The sequence below is a fragment of the Lepidochelys olivacea genome (genome assembly GCF_965140295.1).
Source record: "Lepidochelys olivacea isolate rLepOli2 genome assembly, chromosome: 14".
Classification (NCBI taxonomy): domain Eukaryota; kingdom Metazoa; phylum Chordata; order Testudines; family Cheloniidae; genus Lepidochelys; species Lepidochelys olivacea.
Window position 1 is genome coordinate 30,732,843 of NC_140424.1, and position 25,851 is coordinate 30,758,693.

General features: G+C 53.4%; 1 protein-coding gene and 1 long non-coding RNA gene across 2 annotated transcripts in view; one reads left to right on the top strand and one right to left on the bottom strand.

Annotated features, from left to right (window-relative positions):
• LOC311530265 (uncharacterized protein) overlaps positions 1–25,646 on the bottom strand; it is a gene marked incomplete at its 3' end in the record, with an annotated part of 506,005 nt that extends 480,359 nt beyond the window's left edge. The window contains exons 1-4 of the mRNA XM_084646725.1: positions 25,248–25,646; positions 21,804–22,301; positions 20,692–20,827; positions 19,948–20,051 (exon numbers count right to left, since the gene is read on the bottom strand). Coding sequence (XP_084502851.1) covers positions 19,948–20,051; positions 20,692–20,827; positions 21,804–22,301; positions 25,248–25,267 — 758 coding nt within the window. The 5' untranslated portion in view covers positions 25,268–25,646. The remainder of the gene's footprint in view (positions 1–19,947; positions 20,052–20,691; positions 20,828–21,803; positions 22,302–25,247) is intronic.
• Positions 274–15,814, top strand: LOC311531274. Its single transcript, XR_014714167.1, has 4 exons — positions 274–430; positions 10,797–10,951; positions 12,035–12,147; positions 15,165–15,814. It is a non-coding gene; the product is annotated as an uncharacterized lncRNA (long non-coding RNA).
• Positions 25,647–25,851: the final 205 nt, after the last annotated feature.

A 25,851-nucleotide genomic window follows, 5' to 3' on the forward strand; every position in this document is an offset into this window, starting at 1 on the left:
TCGGTGTACACTCCATAGAGCAAGATGAAGATGTCACTGTCTGGAATGTTGGTTTGCACTGAGGTCACCAGTGCTTTTAGGCAGCCCCTTGTAAAACTAGGCCAATAGCGAGATGAGCAGAGGCAGACGAGGATTTCCTGGGCCCCTGGGCCAGAGCAAGTGGACCCTCCTCCCCCTGCGGGGCTCCCGCCCCTTGTCCAATCAGAAGCAATATGCTAATAAGGCGTATGATCTCCCCCGTGCTGTGTAGTTTCATTCTCCTGGCGGCTGGCTTTTTCGGGCGCTTTCCCTTGCACGAGCAATGGGGGAAGACATGATGTGTGTGAAGGGGGGAGTTGGGGCTCCCCGCTCAGCTAATGTGCAGAGAGGGGGCGATGGAGCAGGGACCTGCCTTGCAAAGGATGCTGCAGCCATGGAGTCCCTGGAGGAGGTAAGCTGTGATCTTCCTCCAGAGCAGTGCCCTGGGAACCTGACTCCCACCCCGGCTCTGCAATGGGGGACTGGGGTTAGGGTGGAGACGGGGGGTTATTCTGAAGATCCCAGTGTCATCGCAGCCCTGATTATTGTTACAGCCCCCACAGGCAGGCTGCAGGGCCTCGCAGTGTCTGTGAATGATGTACGATTTGTACGGCAGCCGCTGTTGAATTGTGTGTCCATTCTTCGGCCACAAATTGAGCTTGAATATTTTCGTTTCCCCCAAATCGAGGTGTTGGGTAAAGGGAAGACTGGGGGGGGAGGGGGGGTTCCAGGAAATGAACAGTAGCTTTTAGACGTGCCAGAAAACCCAGTAAAACACCCAGAATTGCTCCCAAGTCGGCGAGATGTCCTGCCTTTCAGAAAGGGCTCCTGTTCTCTGGCAAATCCTCCCTTCCGGGGACAAATCAACCCCGTATGCAGACGTCACTTATCCCTTCCCGAGGAGCCTGGCCCAGAGCGCGGCGTGCATCGCTTGGCCTCCTGCCCTGGCCCCTCCAACCTCTGGGGTCCCATGCTCGTGGCTGGGGGGGGGGTCTTACAGCAGCTGGGGGGGGCAGGCTCCTGGGGGACAGGGTAGCCGGGGTCTTTGCAGGAGCCTTCGCGAGAGAAGCTCAGCCCCTCGGGGGCTGCGAGCAGGAGCCGTGAACAGGCCGTGTGGCCAGGGAGCTCTCCGGGTGAAGGGGAGACGGTGTCTGACCCTGCATTGGCTTGGCTGGGACGGGCGGGCTTGCTCTGCTCGTAACTCCAGCAGAAGAACAATGTTCCACAGCCAGGGTGATGTTTAAGTTGAGGGTGGGGGGGAGACACCTTTAAATCTGCTTGAATGCTCTGGGTGCCGTTGTGATGCGCTGTACACCCCCAGCGCCCCTGTCTTCTTTCCATTCATCTCTCCCAGTTGGTGGGTGCAAGACCCAGGCTGTGGCTGCCTTTTTCTGTACCCCGATGGCCGGGTTCCTCTCCCTTCTCGGGGGCAGTGGTGTTGTGGCCGGGCTGGTCCCAGAATGTGAGAGAGACAAAGTGGGGAGCTGATAGCTTTTCTTGGACCAACTTCTGGTGGTGAAAGGTACAAACTCTGGAGCTCCACAGAGCTCTTCTTCGGGTTTCCTCTGATGTCCTCCCCCAGCCCTGAAGACGAGCTCTGTGGAGCTCCGAGTTTGTATCTTCCACCAGTGGAAGTTAGTCCAGGAACAGGAATTACCCAGCTGGTCTCTCTCTTTCCTTGTTGCCGTCCTCCTCTTTCTCTCCACCCATTTCACATCAGATGTTCAGGCTGGGAGCTCTTTGTGGCAGAGATTGTCTTACTATCTGTGCGCAGCATCCCTAGACCAACCCCTAACCCGATCCAGGACAGAAACCTCTCAGCTCTACCCTATTTCTTTCCACTGCAGTCCTGCCTCAGGGATGGAGGCCCCATTGTGCCATAAAAAACACATTACAAAAAGACAATCCTTTTCTCAGGGAGTGTGCAGGCGAAGCACAATAAGTAATTCTCAGCCGCTTGTGCAGAGGAGCAGCAGTGACCTCTAGTGGGAAGAGGAATTCCCATTGCTGGAGCACAGACAGTCATGACAATAGTGTAATAAAGAATACAACTGCTCTAGAGGTTGGATCCCAAAGTGCTTTACCAACCACATCGTACTTATGGGAATCCTTTCCCCCCACTACTGGCATGCAGCCACCTCTGGGGTGAAACTCCACAACTGTTCAGCAGCACACAACACAGGCAGACGATGTCTTAGGGGAATGGTTGAAGCAGAATCCACTCACCTATTGGAATTTCACAGGGTATTTGAGGGAGGCAAATTGTAGTCCCCCGAACTGTCATTTGAACTGACTCAGATCTCCCCCATTAAAGAAGAGCCATAGGATTTGTAATGACCATAATGGGACCTTGCTTTTAACTCCCAGCTGAATCCTGACACCAGCAGAGGTACAGCGCCCCCAGCGGCCAGGTTGAGTCTCTGGGTTCAGTTCTGCCTTAGGGTATGTCTACACTATGGAATAAGGTCGAATTTATAGAAGTCGGTTTTTTAGAAATCGGTTTTATATATTCGAGTGCGTGTGTCCCCACAGAAAATGCTCTAAGTGCATTAAGTGCATTAACTCAGCGGAGCGCTTCCACAGTACCGAGGCTAGAGTCGACTTCCGGAGCGTTGCACTGTGGGTAGCTATCCCACAGTTCCTGCAGTCTCCGCTGCCCATTGGAATTCTGGGTTGAGATCCCAATGCCTGATGGGGCTAAAACATTGTCGCGGGTGGTTCTGGGTACATATCGTCAGGCCCCCGTTCCCTCCCTCCCTCCCTCCGTGAAAGCAAGGGCAGACAATCGTTTCACGCCTTTTTTCCTGAGTTACCTGTGCAGACGCCATACCACGGCAAGCATGGAGCCCGCTCAGGTAACCGTCACCCTATGACTCCTGGGTGCTGGCAGACACGGTACGGCTTTGCTACACAGTAGCAGCAACCCATTGCCTTGTGGCAGCAGACGGTACAGTACGACTGGTAGCCGTCATCGTCATGTCCGAGGTGCTCCTGGCCACGTTGGCTGGGAGCGCCTGGACAGACATGGGCGCAGGGACTAAATTTGGAGTGACTTGACCAGCTCATTCTCTTTAGTCCTGCAGTCAGTCCTATTGAACCGTCTTATGGTGAGCAGGCAGGCGATACGGATTGCTAGCAGTCGTACTGTACCATCTTCTGCCAGGCAGGCAAGAGATGAGGATTGCTAGCAGTCGTATTGTACCATCTTCTGCCAGGCAGGCAAGAGATGAGGATGGCTAGCAGTCGTACTGTACCATCTTCTGCCGAGCAGCCATGAGATGTGGATGGCATGCAGTCCTTCTGCACTGTCTGCTGCCAGCCAAAGATGTAAAAGATAGATGGAGTGGATCAAAACAAGAAATAGACCAGATTTGTTCTGTATTCATTTGCTTCCCCCCCTCCCCCGTCTAGGGGACTCATTCTTCTAGGTCACACTGCAGTCACTCACAGAGAAGGTGCAGCAAGGTAAATCTAGCCATGTATCAATCAGAGGCCAGGCTAACCTTCTTGTTCCAATAAGAACGATAACTTAGGTGCACCATTTCTTATTGGAACCCTCCGTGAAGTCCTGCCTGAAATACTCCTTGATGTAAAGACACCCCCTTTGTTGATTTTAGCTCCCTGAAGCCAACCCTGTAAGCCGTGTCCTCAGTCGCCCCTCCCTCCGTCAGAGCAACGGCAAACAATTGGGCATCTGAGAGTGCTGTCCAGAGCAGTCACAATGGAGCACTCTGATGGGGCTAAAATATTGTCGCGGGTGGTTCTCGGTACGTATCGTCAGGCCCCCATTCCCTCCCTCCCTCCGTGAAAGCAAGGGCAGACAATCGTTTCGCACCTTTTTTCCTGAGTTACCTGTGCAGACGCCATACCACAGCAAGCATGGAGCCCGCTCAGGTAACCGTCACCCTATGTCTCCTGGGTGCTGGCAGACGCAGTATGGCTTTGCTACACAGTAGCAGCAACCCATTGCCTTCTGGCAGCAGATGGTGCAGTACGACTGGTAGTCGTCCTCGTCGTGTCCGAGGTGCTCCTGGCCATGTCGGCTGGGAGTGCCTGGGCAGACATGGGCGCAGGGACTAAATTTGGAGTGACTTGACCAGCTCATTCTCTTTAGTCCTGCAGTCAGTCCTATTGAACCGTCTTATGGTGAGCAGGCAGGCGATACGGATTGCTAGCAGTCGTACTGTACCATCTTCTGCCAAGCAGGCAAGAGATGAGGATTGCTAGCAGTCGTATTGTACCATCTTCTGCCAGGCAGGCAAGAGATGAGGATGGCTAGCAGTCGTACTGTACCATCTTCTGCCGAGCAGCCATGAGATGTGGATGGCATGCAGTCCTTCTGCACCATCTGCTGCCAGCCAAAGATGTAAAAGATAGATGGAGTGGATCAAAACAAGAAATAGACCAGATTTGTTTTGTACTCATTTGCTTCCCCCCTCCCCCATCTAGGGGACTCATTCCTCTAGGTCACACTGCAGTCACTCACAGAGAAGGTGCAGCAAGGTAAATCTAGCCATGTATCAATCAGAGGCCAGGCTAACCTCCTTGTTCCAATAAGAACAATAACTTAGGTGCACCATTTCTTATTGGAACCCTCCATGAAGTCCTGCCTGAAATACTCCTTGATGTAAAGACACCCCCTTTGTTGATTTTAGCTCCCTGAAGCCAACCCTGTAAGCCGTGTCGTCAGTAGCCCCTCCCTCCGTCAGAGCAACGGCAGACAATCGTTCCACGCCTTTTTTCTGTGCGGACGCCATACCAAGGCAAGCATGGAGGCCGCTCAGCTCACTTTGGCAATTAGGAGCACATTAAACACCACACGCATTATCCAGCAGTATATGCAGCACCGGAACCTGGCAAAGCGATACCGGGCGAGGAGGCGACGTCAGCGCGGTCACGTGAGTGATCAGGACATGGACACAGATTTCTCTGAAAGCATGGGCCCTGCCAATGCATGCATCATGGTGCTAATGGGGCAGGTTCATGCTGTGGAACGCCGATTCTGGGCTCGGGAAACAAGCACAGACTGGTGGGACCGCATAGTGTTGCAGGTCTGGGACGATTCCCAGTGGCTGCGAAACTTTCGCATGCGTAAGGGCACTTTCATGGAACTTTGTGACTTGCTTTCCCCTGCCCTGAAGCGCATGAATACCAAGATGAGAGCAGCCCTCACAGTTGAGAAGCGAGTGGCGATAGCCCTGCGGAAGCTTGCAACGCCAGACAGCTACCGGTCAGTTGGGAATCAATTTGGAGTGGGCAAATCTACTGTGGGGGCTGCTGTGATGCAAGTAGCCCACACAATCAAAGATCTGCTGATATCAAGGGTAGTGACCCTGGGAAATGTGCAGATCATAGTGGATGGCTTTGCTGCAATGGGATTCCCTAACTGTGGTGGGGCCATAGACGGAACCCATATCCCTATCTTGGCACCGGAGCACCAAGCCGCCGAGTACATAAACCGCAAGGGGTACTTTTCGATAGTGCTGCAAGCTCTGGTGGATCACAAGGGACATTTCACCAACATCAACGTGGGATGGCCGGGAAAGGTGCATGATGCTCGCATCTTCAGGAACTCTGGTCTGTTTCAAAAGCTGCAGGAAGGGACTTTATTCCCAGACCAGAAAATAACTGTTGGGGATGTTGAAATGCCTATATGTATCCTTGGGGACCCAGCCTACCCCTTAATGCCATGGCTCATGAAGCCGTACACAGACAGCCTGGACAGTAGTCAGGAGCTGTTCAACTACAGGCTGAGCAAGTGCAGAATGGTGGTAGAATGTGCATTTGGACGTTTAAAGGCGCGCTGGTGCAGTTTACTGACTCGCTTAGACCTCAGCGAAACCAATATTCCCACTGTTATTACTGCTTGCTGTGTGCTCCACAATCTCTGTGAGAGTAAGGGGGAGACGTTTATGGCGGGGTGGGAGGTTGAGGCAAATCACCTGGCTGCTGGTTACGTGCAGCCAGACACCAGGGTGGTTAGAAGAGCACAGGAGGGCGCGGTACGCATCAGAGAAGCTTTGAAAACCAGTTTCATGACTGGCCAGGCTACGGTGTGAAAGTTCTGTTTGTTTCTCCTTGATGAAACCCCCCGCCCCTTGGTTCACTCTACTTCCCTGTAAGCTAACCACCCGCCCCTCCTCCCGTCAATCACCGCTTGCAGAGGCAATAAAGTCATTGTTGCTTCACATTCATGCATTCTTTATTCATTCATCACACAAATAGGGGGATGACTACCAAGGTAGCCCAGGAGGGGTGGTGGAGGAGGGAAGGAAAATGCCACAGAGCACTTTAAAAGTTTACAACTTTAAAATTTATTGAATGACAGCCTTCTTTTTTGGGGGCAATCCTCTGTGGTGGGGTGGCTGGTTGGCCGGAGGCCCCCCCACCGCGTTCTTGGGCGTCTGGGTGTGGAGGCTATGGAACTTGGGGAGGAGGGCGGTTGGTTACTCAGGGGCTGCAGTGGCAGTCTGTGCTCCAGCTGCCTTTGCTGCAGCTCAACCATACACTGGAACATACTGGTTTGGTCCACCAGCAGCCTCAGCATTGAATCCTGCCTCCTCTCATCACGCTGCCGCCACATTTGAGCTTCAGCCCTGTCTTCAGCCCGCCACTTACTCTCTTTAGCCCGCCACCTCTCCTCCCGGTCATTTTGTGCTTTCCTGCACTCTGACATTATTTGCCTCCACGCATTCGTCTGAGGACAGCATGAGCTCGGAGAACATTTCTTCTTGAGTGAGTTTTTTTTTCTTTCTAAGCTTCACTAGCCTCTGGGAAGGAGAAGATCCTGTGATCATTGAAACACATGCAGCTGGTGGAGAAAAAAAAAGGGACAGCGGTATTTAAAAAGACACATTTTATAAAACAGTGGCTACACTCTTTCAGGGTAATCCTTGCTGTTAACATTACATACATAGCACATGTGCTTTCGTTACAAGGTCGCATTTTGCCTCCCCCCACCGCGTAGCTACCCCCTCAACCTTCCCCCCTCCCTGTGGCTAACAGCGGGGAACATTTCTGTTCAGCCACAGGTAAACAGCCCAGCAGGAACGGGCTCCTCTGAGTGTCCCCTGAAGAAAAGCACCCTATTTCAACCAGGTGACCATGAATTATATCTCACTCTCCTGAGGATAACACAGAGAGATAAAGAACAGATGTTGTTTGAATGCCAGCAAACATACACTGCAATGCTTTGTTCTACAATGATTCCCGAGTACGTGTTACTGGCCTGGAGTGGTAAAGTGTCCTACCATGAAGGACGCAATAAGGCTGCCCTCCCCAGAAACCTTTTGCAAAGGCTTTAGGAGTACATCTAGGAGAACCACGAATGCCAGGGCAAAGTAATCCTTTCACATGCTTGCTTTTAAACCGTGTATAGTATTTTAAAAGGTACACTCACCAGAGGTCCCTTCTCCGCCTGCTGGGTCCAGGAGGCAGCCTTGGGTGGGTTCGGGGGGTACTGGCTCCAGGTCCAGGGTGAGAAACAGTTCCTGGCTGTCAGGAAAAACGCTTTCTCCGCTTGCTTGCTGTGAGCTATCTACAACCTCATCATCATCATCATCATCTTCTTCGTCCCCAAAACCTGCTTCCATATTGCCTCCATCTCCATTGAAGGAGTCAAACAACACGGCTGGGGTAGTGGTGGCTGAACCCCCTAAAATGGCATGCAGCTCATCATAGAAGCGGCATGTTTGGGGCTCTGACCCGGAGCGGCCATTCGCCTCTCTGGTTTTCTGGTAGGCTTGCCTCAGCTCCTTCAGTTTCACGTGGCACTGCTTTGGGTCCCTGTTATGGCCTCTGTCCTTCATGCCCTGGGAGATTTTGACAAAGGTTTTGGCATTTCGAAAACTGGAACGGAGTTCTGATAGCACGGATTCCTCTCCCCAAACAGCGATCAGATCCCGTACCTCCCGTTCGGTCCATGCTGGAGCTCTTTTGCGATTCTGGGACTCCATCATGGTCACCTGTGCTGATGAGCTCTGCATGGTCACCTGCAGCTTGCCACGCTGGCCAAACAGGAAATGAGATTCAAAAGTTCGCGGTTCTTTTCCTGTCTACCTGGCCAGTGCATCTGAGTTGAGAGTGCTGTCCAGAGCGGTCACAATGAAGCACTCTGGGATAGCTCCCAGAGGCCAATACCATCGAATTGTGTCCACAGTACCCCAAATTCGAGCCGGCAAGGTCGATTTAAGCGCTAATCCATTTGTCAGGGGTGGAGTAAGGAAATCGATTTTAAGAGCCCTTTAAGTCGAAATAAAGGGCTTCATTGTGTGGACAGGTGCAAGTTTACATCGATTTAACGCTGCTAAATTCGACCTAAAGTCCTAGTGTAGACCAGGGCTTAGTCGGGGGTGTCATCCGTCTTATTTGTTTCAACACTGAGTTTCCCTTGAGGGTTCCCATTGGTAAACAGCCTGGGTCTGTCCCTGTTCAGCTTTTATAAGCTCACACCGTCAAACCTCAAGGAATTACATTTGAATGCACCAAGCCAGAGATTCCTCCCAGCCAGTGATTCCTACATCGAGCCCAGAACTTGTGACTGAGTTAGAGCAGATCATTCGTAAGAGAGCAACTCCGTGTAAAGACTTGGAGTGAATTCTCTCCTCTCTGGCCTCCCAGCACCTTGCTTTCCTGACCTACAGCGTGTCCGGCTGTTTGAGTGCTGACCCTGAGAAAAGCCCTCACTACTACATTGAGCCTGAAGGCTTTTTACTAGGGCTGGCAAGCGATTAAAAAAAATAATCACGCTTAATTGCACTGTTAAACAATAAGAGAATATCATTTATTTAAATATTTTTGGATGGTTTCTACATTTTCAAGTATATTGATTTCAATTACAACAGAATACAAAGTGTACAGTGCTCACTTCATATTTTTGGTTACAAATATTTGCACTGTAAAAAACAAAAGAAAGAGAATATTTCAATTCACCTAATACAAGTACTGGAGTGCAATCTCCTTATCATGAAAGTTGAACTTACAAATGTAGCATTATGTACAAAAAATGACTGCATTCAAAAATAAAACAATGTAAAACTTTCAAGCCTACAAGTCCACTCAGTCCTACTTCAGCGAATCGGTCAGACAAACAAGTTTGGTTACAATTTGCAGGAGATAATGTTGCCCACTTCTTATTTACAATATGACCTGAAAGTGGGAACAGACTTTCGCATGGCACTGTTGTAGCCGGCATCACAAGATATTTATGTGCCAGATGTGCTAAAGATTCATATGTCCCTCCATGCTTAAACCACCATTCCGGAGGCCATGCGTCCATGCTGATGACGGGTTCTGCTCAATAACGATCCATGGCAGAGCGGACCGAGGCATGTTCATTTTCATCATCTGAGTCAGATGCCACCAGCAGAGGGTTGATTTTCTTTTTTGGTGGTTTGGGTTCTGTAGTTTCCGTATCAGAGTGTTGCTCTTTGAAGACATCTGACAGCATGCTCCACACCCCGTCCCGATCAGATTTTGGAAGGTACTTCAGATTCTTAAACCTTGGGTTGAGTGCTGAATCTATCTTTAGAAAGCTCACACTGGTACCTTCTTTGCATTTTGTCCAATCTGCTGTGAAAGTGTTCTTTAAATGAACATGTGTTGGGTCATCATCCGAGACTGCTATAGCATGAAATATAGGGCAGAATGTGGGTAAAACAGAACAGGAGACATACAATTCTCCCCCAAGGAGTTCAATCACAAATTTAATTAATGCATTTATTTTTTTTTAACAAGCATTATCAGCATGGAAGCATGTCCTCTGGAATGGTGGCCGAAGCATGAAGGGGCAGATGAATGTTTAGCATATCTGGCACATAAATACCTTGCAATGCCGGCTACAAAAGTGCCATGCGAATGCCTGTTCTCACTTTCAGGTGACATTGTAAATAAGAAGGGGGCAGCAGTATCTCCCGTCAATGTAAACAAAACTTGTTTGTCTTAGCGATTGGCTGAACAAGAAGTAGGACTGACTGGACTTGTAGGCTCTAAAGTTTTACGTTGTTTGGTTTTTGAGTGCAGTTATGTAAGAAAAAAATCCACATCTGTAAGTTACACTTTCACGATAAAGAGATTGCACTACAGGACTTGTATGAGGTGAATTGAAAAATACTATTTCTTTTATCATTTTTACAGTGCAAATATTTGTAATCAAAAATAATCATGTAAAGTGAGCACTGTGCCCTTTGTGTTCTGTGTTGTAATAGCAATCAATATATTTGCAAATGTAGAAAAACATCCAAAAATATTTAATCAATTTCAATTGGTATTCTATTGTTTAACAGTGTGATTAATCACGATTAATTTTTTTAATCACAGTTAATTTTTTCAGTTAATCACGTGAGTTAACGGCGATTAATTGACAGCCCTGCTTTTTACACAACTGTAGGGGAAACTTCAGCAATGTCTAGAACTAGAGCTGATAGAGTGTAAGCCTAGGTCATGAAAAACGTGAAAAGAAATGACAGTCTGATGTCCTTTGAAGGAAGTAGAAAAGTGAAAGTCCTCCGCCACTTTTCAAATGGAGGGAACTGTTAAGAGTAAATGTTTATTTCCCCTCCAAAACTGAATGAAATCCTCCCTCCCACCCTCAAAACCAGTATTTCCATTCAAAGTCCACTCCCCCATCAAAAAATGAAAAATGGCAATCAAAATAAAACCTTTCATTTGGGTCAAAATGGCATTTTCCATTAAAAAACAACTTTGAACAAGAGTTTTCATCCAGCTGTAGTTTGAAGGTTCAGAATTAATGACACCTCGGTTCCCATCTCTCCCTCCAGAGGGATCCGGGTGCAAACTCTGCCCCAGGGACTGGCTGCTGCATGGGGACAAGTGCTACTGGCTGTCTAAGGAGCGTAAAGACTGGACTGGGAGCCGTGACGACTGCTCGGGGAAGAGCTCTCGCATGCTCGTGATCCAGAACCGGGAGGAGATGGTAACATAAAATACAGGCTCATCCAAATCCAGCTGGAGAAAGACGTATGTCACTAGTTACAATCCCAGTGCAGCCTGACTCTACCACCACCACCCCCCCTGCAAATCAAACTCCACACTGGGGTGTTTTCTCCCCTTCTAGGGGTCTGGCTTATTAACATACCGTTCAGAACAAGAACCCCACAGCTTTCCCACCCCAGACTGCCCAGCTGGCTCCTGTAGGCGTTTCACTCCCAGGCTCTCTGTCTGAGAGCTCAGCAGAGCCCTTCTGCATAGAGCTACTCACACAAACCTCCTACCCCATCAAATCTCTCCCTGCCCAGACTGGCTGCCCTTGTAGCCCCACCAGGCCTGGCTCCTGGTCTCCTGCTTCCATCACCTTTGCCTCTGAGTCCAGGGGCACCTAGTCACAGGTGAGGCTCAACCCAGGACTCCCTTAAAGGGCCAGCTCACCCTGTGCCACCAAGGACTGGTGCTGATGTTACCATGTCTGCATAGAGAGAGCCACGCTTAGCTGCACTGGGACCCTGCCCACCCAGGGGAGAGGGTGAACTAACTCAGGGGCTGGCATTATGGGCAGAGCTACTGAAGGAGAGAGCAGGCACTTCATGGGATTGTGAGGATGTGACGCAGCAGGGAGGGGTGAAGTGTTGACCTGGGAATGTGCCCTGGGGATGGGAGACCTGAGAGCCTGTAACCTGAGCCAGGAGGGGGAGGGGGAGGTAACACCTCTGCCCAGGAATGGGAAGACAGGCTGCAGGAGAGAGCTGCTAGGAGGGTTTAGTTTTCAGTTTCCGGCTGGGTGGAGGAACACAGGGAACCCCAGGGTTGGGGGTCTAAGCTCCCTGCTCCCCCAGAAGGACTTGACTGAGGGGTCCTGGTTGTACCCACAAGCTCTGTTTTGGACTGTGTTCCTGTTGTCCAATAAACCTTCTGTTTTACTGGCTGGCTGAGAGTCTCAGTGAATCCCAAGAAGAGGAGTGCAGGGCCTGGACTCCCCCACACTCCGTGACAGGGATCACTAAGGGAATTCTAGCATGTTACAAGATACTCATCCCCACTCCCTCTGCTTTGCACATCACAGGATTTCATACAAGATGTTGTACAAGATGCAAACTACATCTGGATTGGCCTTAAAGTGACACCCCCAGGGGGGAAATGGACCTGGGTGGACGGTTCCCCATTAGACCCAGTGCGGTGAGTGCTGCTTGACGTTTACTCTTTGAGATGTTTGGGAAAAGCTCCCATTGTATAACTTGCTCATGTTAAATGTCCAACGTCTGTTTGAGGCCTGGTCTACACTGAAAAGTCTTAGCAGCGTAACTAGGTTGGTTAAGGGTATTTTTCCTAACAGAGGTGTGCCAGCAAAGGCCCTAGTGTAACTGCAGTTCTCCCAATATCTCTGTGTGTATAGCAGTGTCGCTGAGGGGGATCAGGGGAGCTGGCATAAGCAATAGTGGTAGAAGCAGTTGTATATGGATATAACTGTACTTATCCTTAGGGGACCCAGCTATTTTCCTCTTTCCATTGTGAAAACAGAGCATTTATTCCTGTTGTTTCCTATCTTTTAACCAGTTACTGATCCATGAGAGGACCTTTCACCTTATCCCATGACAGCTTCCTTTGCTTAAAAGCCTTTGGTGAGGGACCTTACATTTTTCTACTTCTAATGTACTTAATTTTTTTAGGTTTTGCATCTTTAGGAAGTTGCTTCTCAAACTCTTCCTTGCCCTGCCTCCTTATACTTTACAATTTACTTGCTGGAGTTTGTGCTCTGTCCTAGTTTCCTCATTAGGTTTAGACTTCCAGTTTTTCAAGGATGCTTTTTGCCTCTAATGGCCTCCATTACTCTGCTGTTTAGCCAGGATAGCATTTTTTTGGTCCTCCTCCTGTCTTTTTTTATTTGGGGTACACACTTAGCCCTGGTCTACACTGGGTGTGTGTGTGGGGGGGGATCGATCTAAGCTATGCAACTTCAGCTAGGAGACTAGCATAGCTGAAGTGGACGTATCTAGCTCGACTTACCTTGGCATCTTCACGGCGCTCCCCCATCCACTCCGCCTGCACCTCTCATGGCGCTGGAGTACCGGAGTCGACGGGAGAGCGCTCGGGGTTCGATTTATGGCGTCTAGACTAGACGTGATAAATTAACCCCCAATAGATAGATCGCTACCTGCATTTCCGGCGGGTAGTGTAGACCTGCCCTTAGACCCGGTCTACATTACAGACTTATGGCGGTCTAACTATGTTGCTCAAGGGTGTGAAAAATCCACCCCCGAAGCGAAGCAGGTATCCTGACCTCACCCCCAGTGTAGACAGCACTACACTGAGGGGAGCGCTTCTCCTGTCCCCATAGCTATCGCCCTTGGGGAGGGGGATTGGCTCCGCTGATGGGAGAAGCACTCTGGTCAGCATAGGTAGCGTCTTCACTGCAGCGCTGTGAATGTAGACAAGCCCCTTGTCCAAGCCTCTCATGCTGTTTTTAAGTCGTGTCCGTGATACTAGGAGACATTTGACCCTGGTGACAGCTCTGTGCAATTTCCATCCAACAAGCATCCACATGGTTTTGTGGTTCCCCTTTTAGAAGTGAAATGTGGGGGCTAGAAATCATCTCTCTGCATCATGCCCCGAGGTGACAGTTAGTCTCTCTGCTCCAATCACTCTTTATCCCGAGTCTGGAACAGGGTTAACAGGAGAGAATAAGGGACCCCCACCACCACCACCTCAGACTGTCCCCTAGCTCAGTGGCGTGAGCCTACTCCTAAGAGGTGAGAGATGCTTGTTCAAATCCCTTCTCCTACCCAGCTACAAGGGGGACTTGAGTTGGGGTCTCCTACTTTCCAGGTGAGTGCCAGAACCCCTGGGCTAAATGTTACCAGGAAGCGCTTGCTCCTCTCTGGTTTCAGAGTAGCAGCCGTGTTAGTCTGTATGCGCAAAAAGAAAAGGAGGACTTGTGGCACCTTAGAGACTAACCAATTTATTTGAGCATAAGCTTTCGTGAGCTACAGCTCACTTCATCGGATGCATTCATCGGCTGCATGCTCCTTGCTGCCAGTCTGTGGACGCTCACCTGTGGGGCCCAAGCTGGTACGGGTCCTTTGAACATGCCCACTGGCTTGGGGCCCCAAGGCAAGTCAGGCGGAGACTGGCTCCTGGATCGTACTGGGGCTTAGGCAGCCAGCAGCCTAGAGGGAGGGAGCAGCACAGGTGCTCGGGGCGCACACAGACACCTCTTAAACTTTGACTCAGAAAATTGAGGCACCAAGCAAGTTCAGGCGCTTCCAGGATTTGGTGACAGGTGAGCTGGGGTTTGGTGAATCCCAGGGGGATGTGGTTCTGGGACGGAGGTGTCTGAAGTGGCCTTTAGCCTCTTAAGTCTCTTTGTGAATCCAGCCCTAACCGTTCATCTGGACAAGTCCTCAGCTCCCTGCAGCTGTCCCGAGTCCTCAGCTCCCTGCAGCTGTCCCGTTACCCAGGTCGCACGGTGCAGGTTTCCTCTCACCCATCAGACTTCATTTTTAAAGGAAAGCTGAGATGTAGGAGATCAAGGTGGCGCTTCCAATGAACAAGTACCAGGTCACCCACCCCATGGGATTCAGCCTCGTATGGTCCTTGCTCCAGACCCCCTAACTCTGTGGGTCTCAAGCAGGGGTACAGGTATCCCTGGGGTACACAGAGGTCTTCCAAGGAGTAGGTCAACTCATCTAGATCTTGGCCTAGTTTTACAACGGGCTACATAAAAAGCACTAGCGAAGTCAGTGCAAACTAAAATTTCAGACAGACACTGACTTGTTTAAACTGTTCTCTATGCTATACACGGATATGTAAGTACAAAACTTATTTCCAATGGATTTATTTTATAATTGTATGGTACAAATGAGAGTCAGCCATTTTTCAGTAATAGTGGCTGTGGCAACATTTGTATTTTTAGGTCTGATTTTCTAAGCAAGTCGTTTTTAAGTCAGGTGAAACTTGGGGTACGCAAGACAAATCAGACTCCTGAAAGGGGTGCAGTGGTCTGGAAAGGTTGAGAGCCACTGCCCTAAGTCATCTCACAGCCTGGGACGTCTTCTCGACTGATGCTCCGCAGGAAAGTTAGAGATGAAGGACAATACCAGAGCCCCCCAGTACAGGGAGGGGGAGGAAAGACTCACCCCTGGGCCTTTCCTTGTTACAGGAACCCACAGTGGCACGAACTCTCTCTCACTCTGCAGCTTCTCAGGCTCTGCTGATGGGAACAGCTGCGGGTGGATAAAAGGCAGCCAGGTTCTGTCTGAGATGTGTGCCGCGGAGCTCAAATGGATCTGCCAGAAAGAAGCGGCCGTGATATAAACAGTGCAACTGAGGATCCACATTTGTGTATCTGTAATGTGAAGTACCCCCTGTTTAGTTTCCTGGGTAGGGCCCTACCAAATTCACCCATCCAGTTTGGTAAATTTCATGGTCATGAGATTTTTAGAAGTCTTTTAAAAATTTCACAGTTTTAGCTATTTCCATCTGAAATGTCACCCTGTTGTAACTGTGTGGATCCCATCCCAGAAGAGGGTCATGGGGAGTCTCAGGGCTATTGGGGGAGGGGTGTCACGGTATTGCGACCCTGACTTCGGCACTGCTCCTGGCAGTGGTGCTACCTTCAGAGCTGGGCTCCCGGCCGGCAGCCCTGGAGCTTTCTGCTGCTGGGGGAGGTTCCTGGCAGTGGCTCTGATCTGGCCCTGGGAGCAGCCCATGCAGGGGACGAGGTCCGGTTCCTCCCCAGCCCAGCCCGAACTTGCAGCTAGAGCCTGGCACAGGGTAGGAGCCCCTGCCCGGGACGCTCCCAGCCCTGCCCCTCCCCCATTCCAGGGTCCAGCACTCAGAGGTTAAAAGGGCCTGGAGCTGGCGGTTGGTGGGGCTCCCTCCTGACCACCGCGCTCGGGGCAGTTGCCCGCATCACCCCCCCATAAGGTTGCCCCCCCCCACCATGCCACCTTCACTTCTGCACTGTTGCTGGCAGCAGCGCTGCCTTCAGAGCTGGGCACCAGACCAGCAGCTGCTGCTCTCTGGCCGCCCAGCTCTGAAGGCAGCGTAGACGTAAGGGGGGCAGTACTGGGACATATCCCCTCCTCCCCCGGCCAGATTTCACAGGGGAGACCAGATTTCACAGGCTGAGATGCATTTTTCATGGTCATGAATTTGGTAAAGCCCTACTCACGGGGCGGGACTCGGGCTTTAGGCAGAGCAGAACTCTGGGCGGGGCTGGGACTCAGGTGCCCCGCGCAGTCACAGTTCCTCTCCTCGGTCCTCCTCACTGGGCTGGGGCCTTGGGGTGTCATTTCTAACTGCCCCAGACCTGCAGTAAGTTAATATCCTGCAATGTACCCGGGTACCCGGGGCTGGGAGGCACCTCGCCACCACCTGCCCTTTGCCTGAGGGAGCCTTGTCTGTGCCTGCCAGGGGTCAGCTCCCCCACTCCACTGGCCACACGCACTTGCTGCTGGGCCTGCCGTCACTGCAGGGTAGCAATAGGCCCACTCTGCCCTCAAGCCCTCTGAGCATCTGTCTGGAGCGAACAGTCCCTGGTCCCCTGGGCACCGGTATTATTCACAGATTCACTATTTCCAAAGGAACAGTAACATCCTCGGCCCCAGCTTACCGGCTCCAGCTCAGATCACTGCTCCACTTAACACACAGCGCTGCCATAGGCTCCCAGCGAAATCACCCCTCAGTTCAACAAAGCCAAGAGTCAAGTGGAAGTGTTGGAAACAAATGGTTACATATAACAAAGTCATAACATGCGTTCTAGAGCCTAGACTGAACTAACAAGGTATTCTCCTGTCTAACCAAGTACAGCTCACCCGAAATCCTTGCAGCACTGTACAGCCAGGCAGGCTCGGACCCTTCTTTTAGGAGACATGCATACCGTCAGTTTGTCTCCGAGGGGAAGGATCTAGTATGTCTCTGCACACCGAGAGAGATCAGACTGATCCTTTGTCTTTATGCTTAAACACCACAGATGGACACACACACAGCCCCCTGCTGTAAGTTTCTTCCTGTAGATTTCCTTTTTTGTGGATTTTGTAATCTAATTTTGCACCTAGCTCAATGTGGAAAGAGACATCCAACATCAGGCACACAATACACGGATGGCCAGACAGGGAAGTAACCCAGTGATGCACAGAGCATTCCCCGATATTCTGGAATTGCTCAGATGTGATGGTCACAAGAAATCACAGTTAGGCTTTTCCAGGGCTAGATTCTATAATACTGTTGTTACCAGCCCCCTTCCACTGCAGCCTCCTGTGCCTGTGTAAATGCATCGGGTTTGGTGCAGATCTAGTGTCTCTCACTGCTGCATCGCAAGCTGCTGACCGCACTCACACCGTTCAGATACGTGCAGTCTCCTCCTATCGGAAACCTGCAAGAGAGAAGCCAGGGAGCTGGTGTCAGGTAGGAGCTGGACATTTCCCATCAGTCACAGGCAGGGAGAGACACTGTCGCACAGTGCAGGGAGCTGCTGCACTCACAGCCCCTCACGATTCCCCTTCCTGCACCTGCCACAGGCCCCAGATAGAAAGGGGGCAGTGGGGCAGCAAGGCCAGGAGAGGTTCGAAGATCACCTGACCTCCATGGACCATTTATGCTGGGTGGGTATTAACCCAGGTCCTACTCTCCCCCCCACACACACCCAGCTGGGTCTGGATGGGCCCCTGCAGGCCCAACCCACCCAAACTGCCCTGGGCGCAGGTTCCAGGTGACTCTCAGCGTGGCGAGGAGCAGCCGTAATGCCGCACAGAAGAGCTGGGTCCAGGGCTCCATGGACAGTTTACATCAGCTCTCAGGCCAGAGGCCTGTCAGGACAGGCTGAATTGCAGGGGGCGGCTGGAGTGAAATGCCAGCAGCACAAACCCAGTGGCCATGGGGTGACCCCAGCCACTCACACAGAGCTTCCCGTGAGAGCTGGAGGCCAGCGCTTCCCACCTGGGAACAGGGTGGGATCCAGGCCCACAGGCAAATCCTGCCCCATGGTCCCATCCTGGCTACTCACAGTAGTCATGTGCTGGGCTGGGAGGAGGCCCAGCACTACTCTTTGGGCAGGCCGGGATCTCCCTGCCCTCAGGCCACCAGCCTCTGGCTCGGGGTGAGATCTGTCCCAGAGAAGGGAGAACCCAGCCCACAGCCACCTGAGCAGATGGCTGTGGGTGGCTCCCCCACCAGCATCACCCCAGACGAGCTCTGAGGAGATGGCAATAATGCACCCAGAGCCTTCTGCTGGGGTGGGCACCCGCAGGGTGGCAGATTTCAGGGTTAACACCCCACTGAGATGCCTGTTTACCCAGTTCCGGTAAATTGGCGTCACATTAGCTATCCTCCAGTCATCGAGTACAGAAGCGGATGTAAATGATAGGTTACAGACTACAGTGAGTAGTCCTGCAATTTCACATTTGAGTTCCTGGTCCTGGTGACTTGTTACTGTTTAGTTTCTCAATTGTTCCAAACCTCCTCTAATGACACCTCAATCTGGGACAGTTCCTCAGATTTGTCACCTAAAAAGGACGGCTCAGGTTTGGGAATCTCCCTCACATGCTCAGCCATGAAGACTGCTGCAAAGAATTCATTTAGTTTCTCTGCAATGGCATGGTGCCAGCTGCGGTGTGGACAGACCCCAAACAGGCCGGCTAATAGATGGGCTCATGAGGCAATCACAAAAACAGACTGCTGCCGACATCACGGCATCCTTGCTGGAATATGTGAAAATATCTGACTGGGATCAAACAACAGGTCATCAACGGACTTGTTTCCTAAGCCTCCTCGGGGCACATTTTCCAGCTTCCCATCAATCGCAAAGGGCTTTTTTGAAAACGCCATTCAGCTGTAAGTACATAAGACTGGCCACATAGGTCAGACCAATGGCCCATCTAGCCCAGTGTCCTGTCCTCCGATACTGGCCAGTGGTAGGTGCTTCCGAGGGAATGAACAGAACAGGGTCAGTATTGAGTGATCCATCCCATTCACACCCAGCTTCTGGCAGTCAGATGTATATGGACACTCAGAGCATGGGGTTGCATCCCTGACCATCCTGGCTGATAGGAACTGGTCGAGCTATCCTCTGTGAACTTATCTACTTCTTGTTTGAACAGAGTTATACTCTTGGCCTTCACAACATCCCCTGGCAACAAGCTCCACAGGTTGACTGTGTTGTGTGAAGAAATACTTCCTTTTGTTTGTGTCAGACCTGCTGCCTATTCATTTAATTGTGTGACTGCTAGGTCTTGCGTTACGTGAAGGCGTAAATAACACTTTCCTCTTCACTTTGACCCCACTCATGATTTTATAGACCTCCTATATCCCCCCCTTAGTCGTCTCCCCTCATATGGAAGCTGTTCCATATCTCTAATCATATGGGGATAGTTGAAAACCCCCATTATTATTGGGTTTTCTGCTTTTGTAGCCTCTCTAATCTCAGTGAATTTCAAAGTCACCATCCTGGTCAGTTGTATATTCCTGCTGCTAGATTCTTATTCTTCAAGTGTGGAATTCCTATTCTTTAGAGATGCTAGGATACAGTTGGGTTCGTTTAAGATTTTTACTGTTCTTTACTCTATGCTTTCCTGGACATGTAGTGCCACTCCCCCGCCAGCGTGACCTACTCTGCCGTTCTTTCAGTGCTGATGGTCCAGGGTCAAACCCTGCTATCGGCTCAACTGGGGTTTGGTTATTTGATCACATCCACATCCCACTGAAATCCCTCTTGGGATGTCGTCTGGGCCATCTCTACTGTACCCCACTTCTCATGGCAGCCCCAGGCACTCAGCATTTGTGACTATCAGGCATCTTTAACGCAGATGGCCCCACTAAAGCCAGACAGATCTGAAAGCTTTGGCCAGTCTCCCAGCAGACAACACTTGCTTCCACCCATCACTAATACACGGAGTACATAGCACTGACTGGTGCGTCGGCCTGAACTCGCTATCTCAGACGCCAGGGACCCAAAGCCCAGGGAATTCACAGAAGACTTACAGGTTGTTGAATTTGGTGCCACTGGCCCATTTCCAGAGCTGCCCAGGGTCCCTCCGGAGGCCAATCCAGTGGTCAAATCTGCCTTTATAGCGCAGCACGAAAGCCTAAAAACAGCAGAGGGAGAGGTGGGGTCAGAGCACAGGCTCTGTGCACCAGAGACTCACAGGGATACACTGAAGGGCTCTGTTTTCAGGGAACGGCTGGGGATTTTCGCCTCCCTCTTGCCCAGCTCTGGGTAATTCAGTATTAACTTTCCTATCCCAAACCTCGCCTCGCCTTACAGAACAGCTGAGCTCCCCTGCCCATCACAGGGGAAGGGGAAGGAAAGAGCCCAGCTGATCTCAATAAGGGGTGCTGGGAAGGGCCAGGGATGAGAGAAGAGCCACCAAATCCTCAGTCAGAAGGGGCCAGGGCTAAGAGGAGCCCCCCCCCATTCTCATCTGGCTACCCAAGAGCACTGGCTCTTCAAGTCAATCTGGGATCTCAGTACCCCTTTGGCCCCACGCCACCCAGAAGACACTCAAGCCAGCCTTGCCCTCGAGAGGGGTGGTCTCCTTTTGAGAGGGCTGACAGTGAGTGATCCCTGCAGTCAGACACGGACACTAGAGGTGCCCCGGGCCAGCCAGCCAGGCCTGGCATTCAGCAACTGGAAGCTCATTTACTCAGAGCTGCTCCTCGAGCCCAGGTTCTCCTGCAGCAGCTGCTGAGCCAAGACCAGAACGTTGCAATTCGAGCATCTCTCACCATTTCCTGCTCACTGTTGATCTCAGCCAGGGAGGCGCTGAGCGCAGAGCAGTGGGTCAGGCTGCAGGTCCAGTTCCTTTCGGCCTCAGAGAAATAGTAGCATTTCCCTCGGTATCCGATCCAGCAACGGGCCCCGGTTCAGGTGACGGAAGCTTAGGTCTCCACACTGAGAATGAGACAGCGACACGTGGTGCGAGCAAGACCCGCCACCCGCCAACGAGGGGAACATCTCCTGCAATTACGATGAGGGTCTGAAACAGAAAGACTCGTCAGGCAGGGCCACAAGGACACGTCTCCCCGACAGCACCAGGGCTGGAGCTGCCTTAGAACAGTGGTTCTCACCCACCGGTTCGTGTACCCCTGGGGGTAAGCAGAGGTCTTCCACGGGGCACATCAACTCATTGAGAGATTTGCCTCGTGTTACGACAGGCTACATAAAAAGCACTAAGTCAGTACAAGCTAAAATTTCATACAGACAATGACTCGTTTATACTGCTCGAAAGACTATACACGGAAAGGTACAGCGTTGATAGTCCAATTGATCTATTTCATAATTAAATACGCAACAATGAGAGAGTCAGCAATTTTTCCAGAAAAGTGGCTGTGACACTTTTGTATTTTTATGTCCGATTTTGGAAGCAAGTAGTTTTTTTAAGTGAGATGAAACTTAGGAGAGTGCAAGACAAATCAGCCTCCTGACAGGGCGACAGTCGTCTGGAAAGGCTGAGAGCCACTGGACTCGAACATGCACCGTTCTGTCGATTGCTCCTTCCCTCAGACGCTCTGGGAGAGGAGCCCGGAGGGTCAGGCCGGCTGGGGCTGGCAGAACAGCCCCTCCTTCCCCTCAGCCCAGTGCCCTCCCCTGGGCACTCCCAGCCAGGCTGCCAGGAGGCCTGGTGAGCTCAGGGGCACAGAGATAAGGACCCGCATGTCCTGGTGGCAGTTGCTCCAACTGCCCCCCCACCATCCCCACCCCCATTCTGCCCCCTGCCGAGCGCTGGCTGGGCCCACACTGCCGAGTGCCCCTGTCCCCGCACACTGGGGTCTCACACTGGCCATACACAGCAGAAGGGGGGAGAACGAACCAGGCAGAGATGGGCCAGGGCTGTCACGGGGGTCTGACACACCCAGCCCAGGAAAACCCTGCACAGCCCCACAGCCACCGCTGTGTGCGCCAGACAGCAGCTGTGAGCCAGGGATCGGTGCCCTGAGAGCCCCTGGGGGTGATCCAGTCCCTGCTGCCCACAGACGGGGCATTGCTGGGCACTGGCTGCTGCCACTGAGAGCCTGGCCCCATGTTGGGCAGCCTCAGTGTCTCTCTCCAGCCTGTTCCCAGCAGCGACACCCCATTACCTGGCTCTCCTCCAGTCTCCAGGTGTCCCTTGCCCTCAGCAGGCCACTCCTGCAGCGGCTCTTCGCTCCCAGCAGGTCCAGGTGCTGGCCCCATCGTCTCTCTCAGCGACGCTCGGGCTGCACACGCTGCTGGAGACGCTGGGCTGGGGTCGGCTCCTCTCTGTGACTGGGTCCGATTCAGCAGCAGCGAAGCCAAGCTGGGGTGGGGGTCCTGGCCCTGGCTCCCCGCACACCCTGCTCCGGACTCTCCGGCCGATCTGAAAGTCGAGATGGACCCAGCAGGACAGGTCAGTGGGGGGTGGGGCACAATTTGTGGTTTCTCGTTCCCTGCCCAGCAGCCCAACCCCCAGCCAGAGGCTGTGCCATGATGATTGAACCCCCTTAAACACCATCGGCCCCTCCACCCCCCAGGGCTTCAGAGACCTGATCTGCCACGGACCCCACCCGCCGCGCACCACCCCCGCGTGACAGGCACCCAGCTGGGGTTGACAGGAGGAAAAAACCCTCCCTCCCCACACATACCTCCCGCAATCGAGAGCAAGTCGAGAATCCTAACAGGAGTGGGGAGTTGGTGGGCGGGGGAGAGAACCAGGATGGATTGAGTAAAATCAAGGCAATTAAATCACCAAGTCCAACGCCTCAATTGAAATGATCAATTTTAATCAACTTATCGATTTCCACTTCAGTAATTTTCTAAGGCCAAGTGCCCACCCAGTGGGCAACAGAACCATTAAAACTTCATGTCCAAAACTTCCCCCATGGGGGGAAGGGTGGGGAAATTGTGGGAGTGGCCCTTTCCTTCCCCCTTGTTAATTGGGAACGCAGGCAGGGGGAGGATGCCCGTGGGAAACCACGGTTGGGGGTACAAGGAGCAAGAGTGCGCTGATGACCTCCCCCCGAACTGGCTTGGGGCGATGGGAGGGAAAGGGCCCAGGTAGCTCCATGCTCCACACAGGTGCCCCATCCACAGCGAGCAGACAGGGGGTGGGGGGGGAGTCACCAGACAGGCCCAGCCCGAGGAGGGTGGGAAGGGGGAAGGGACGAGGGGGGACGGAGGGGCCCTCCAGCCCTAGGAGAGAGGGGAGGGGAGGGGGGGAAAGGGGATGGAGGGGCCCCCCAGCACAAGGAGAGGAGGGGGAAGGGGGCCCGAGAGGCCCCACGCCCACCCCAGCCCGAGGGGAGGGGGGAAGGGGGACAGAGGGCCCCCCCCAGCCCAGGAAAGGGGGGAAGGGAAAGGGGGGACAGAGGGCCCCCCCAGCCGGGGAAAGGGGGGGAAGGGGGACAGAGGGGGGACAGAGGGCCCCCCCAGCCCAGGAAAGGGGGGGAAGGGGGACAGAGGGCCCCCCCAGACCGGGAATGGGGGGGAAGGGGGAGGGGGGACAGAGGGTCCCCCCAGCCCAGGAAAGGGGGGAAGGGGGACACAGGGCCCCCCCAGCCCAGGAAAGGGGGGGAAGGGGGAGGGCGACAGAGAGCCCCCCCCACCTGCCCGGGAAAGAGGGGAAGGGGGAAAGGGGACACAGGGCCCCCCCAGCCCAGGAAAGGGGGGCGAGGGGGACACAGGGCCCCCCCCCGCAACCCGGGAAAGGGGGGCAAGGGGGACACAGGGCCCCCCCCGCAACCCGGGAAAGGGGGGGGGAAAGGGGACACAGGCCCCCCCCACCCAGCCCGGGAAAGGGGGGGGGAAAAGGGGAAGGGGACACAGGCCCCCCCCACCCAGCCCGGGAAAGGGGGGGGAAAGGGGAAGGGGGACACAGGCCCCCCCCACCCAGCCCGGGAAAGGGGGGGGGAAAGGGGAAGGGGGACACAGGCCCCCCCCACCCAGCCCAGGAAAGGGGGGGGGAAAGGGGAAGGGGGACACAGGCCCCCCCCCAGCCCAGGAAAGGGGGGGGGAAAGGGGGACACAGGCCCCCCCACCCAGCCCGGGAAACGGGGGGGGGAAGGGGGACACAGGCCCCCCCCCAGCCCGGGAAAGGGGGGGGAAGGGGGAAGGGGGACACAGGCCCCCCCCAGCCCGGGAAAGGGGGGGGGAAGGGGGAAGGGGGACACAGGCCCCCCCCAGCCCAGGAAAGGGGGGGGAAAGGGGAAGGGGGACACAGGCCCCCCCCCAGCCCAGGAAAGGGGGGGAAAGGGGGAAGGGGGACACAGGCCCCCCCACCCAGCCCGGGAAACGGGGGGGGGAAGGGGGACACAGGCCCCCCCCAGCCCGGGAAAGGGGGGGGGGAAGGGGGAAGGGGGACACAGCCCCCCCCCCAGCCCGGGAAAGGGGGGGGGAAGGGGGACACAGCCCCCCCCCAGCCCGGGAAAGGGGGGGGGAAGGGGGAAGGGGGACACAGGCCCCCCCCCAGCCCGGGAAAGGGGGGGGGAAGGGGGAAGGGGGACACAGGCCCCCCCCCAGCCCGGGAAAGGGGGGGGGAAGGGGGAAGGGGGACACAGGCCCCCCCCCAGCCCGGGAAAGGGGGGGGGAAGGGGGAAGGGGGACACAGGCCCCCCCCCAGCCCGGGAAAGGGGGGGGGAAGGGGGAAGGGGGACACAGGCCCCCCCCCAGCCCGGGAAAGGGGGGGGGAAGGGGGAAGGGGGACACAGGCCCCCCCCCAGCCCGGGAAAGGGGGGGGGAAGGGGGAAGGGGGACACAGGCCCCCCCCCAGCCCAGGAAAGGGGGGGGAAGGGAGAAGGGGGACACAGGCCCCGCCACCCAGCCCGGGAAAGTGGGGGGGAAGGGGGACACAGGCCCCGCCACCCAGCCCGGGAAAGTGGGGGGGAAGGGGGACACAGGCCCCGCCACCCAGCCCGGGAAAGTGGGGGGGGGAAGGGGGACACAGGCCCCGCCACCCAGCCCGGGAAAGTGGGGGGGGGAAGGGGGACACAGGCCCCCCCACCCATCCCAGGAAAGGGGGGGGGAGGGGGACACAGGCCCCCCCCAGCCCGGGAAAGGGGGGGGGAGGGGGACACAGGGCCAATGCTAAGTGCATCATGATCCTTCCAAAGACACCCAAAGTGACAAAACTTCCATTGCATAGCACACAATTATATTATAAGGATGAACATGGGGGTGTAGGGTATTACCCCAAAAACAGAGTGTCACACCTACCCCAAGACCAACAAACCTCCCTCACAAGGGACACACTCGGTGTGCCTTAGAATTTTGGCAGAAAGAACAGGCCACTCTAGCCAGAAAACTTGTAAAGTATTGTGCCGAACTTCACCTTTCCAAGGTCATCTCCATCGTCTCTCACACCCCTGGAGCACCAAACCGGCTTCACACCCTGTCATAAATATAAAGGGAAGGGTAAACCCCTTTAAAATCCCTCCTGGCCAGAGGAAAAATCCTCTCACCTGTAAAGGGTTAAGAAGCTAAAGGTAACCTTGCTGGCACCTGACCAAAATGACCAATGAGGAGACAAGATACTTTCAAAAGTTGGGAGAAGGGAGAAAAACAAAGGGTCTGTGTCTGTCTGTATGATGCTTTTGCTGGGGACAGAACAGGAATGGAGTCTTAGAATTTAGGTAGAATTTAGTAAGTAATCTAGCTAGGTATGTGTTAGATCATGATTTCTTTAAATGGCTGAGGAAATAGCTGTGCTGAATAGAATGAATATTCCTGTCTGTGTGTCTTTTTTGTAACTTAAGGTTTTGCCTAGAGGGATTCTCTATGTTTTGAATCTAATTACCCTGTAAGGTATTCACCATCCTCATTTTACAGAGGTGATTCTTTTCTTTTTACTTCTATTAAAAGTCTTCTTGTAAGGAAACTGAATGCTTTTTCATTGTTCTAAGATCCAAGGGTTTGGGTCTGTGGTCACCGATGCA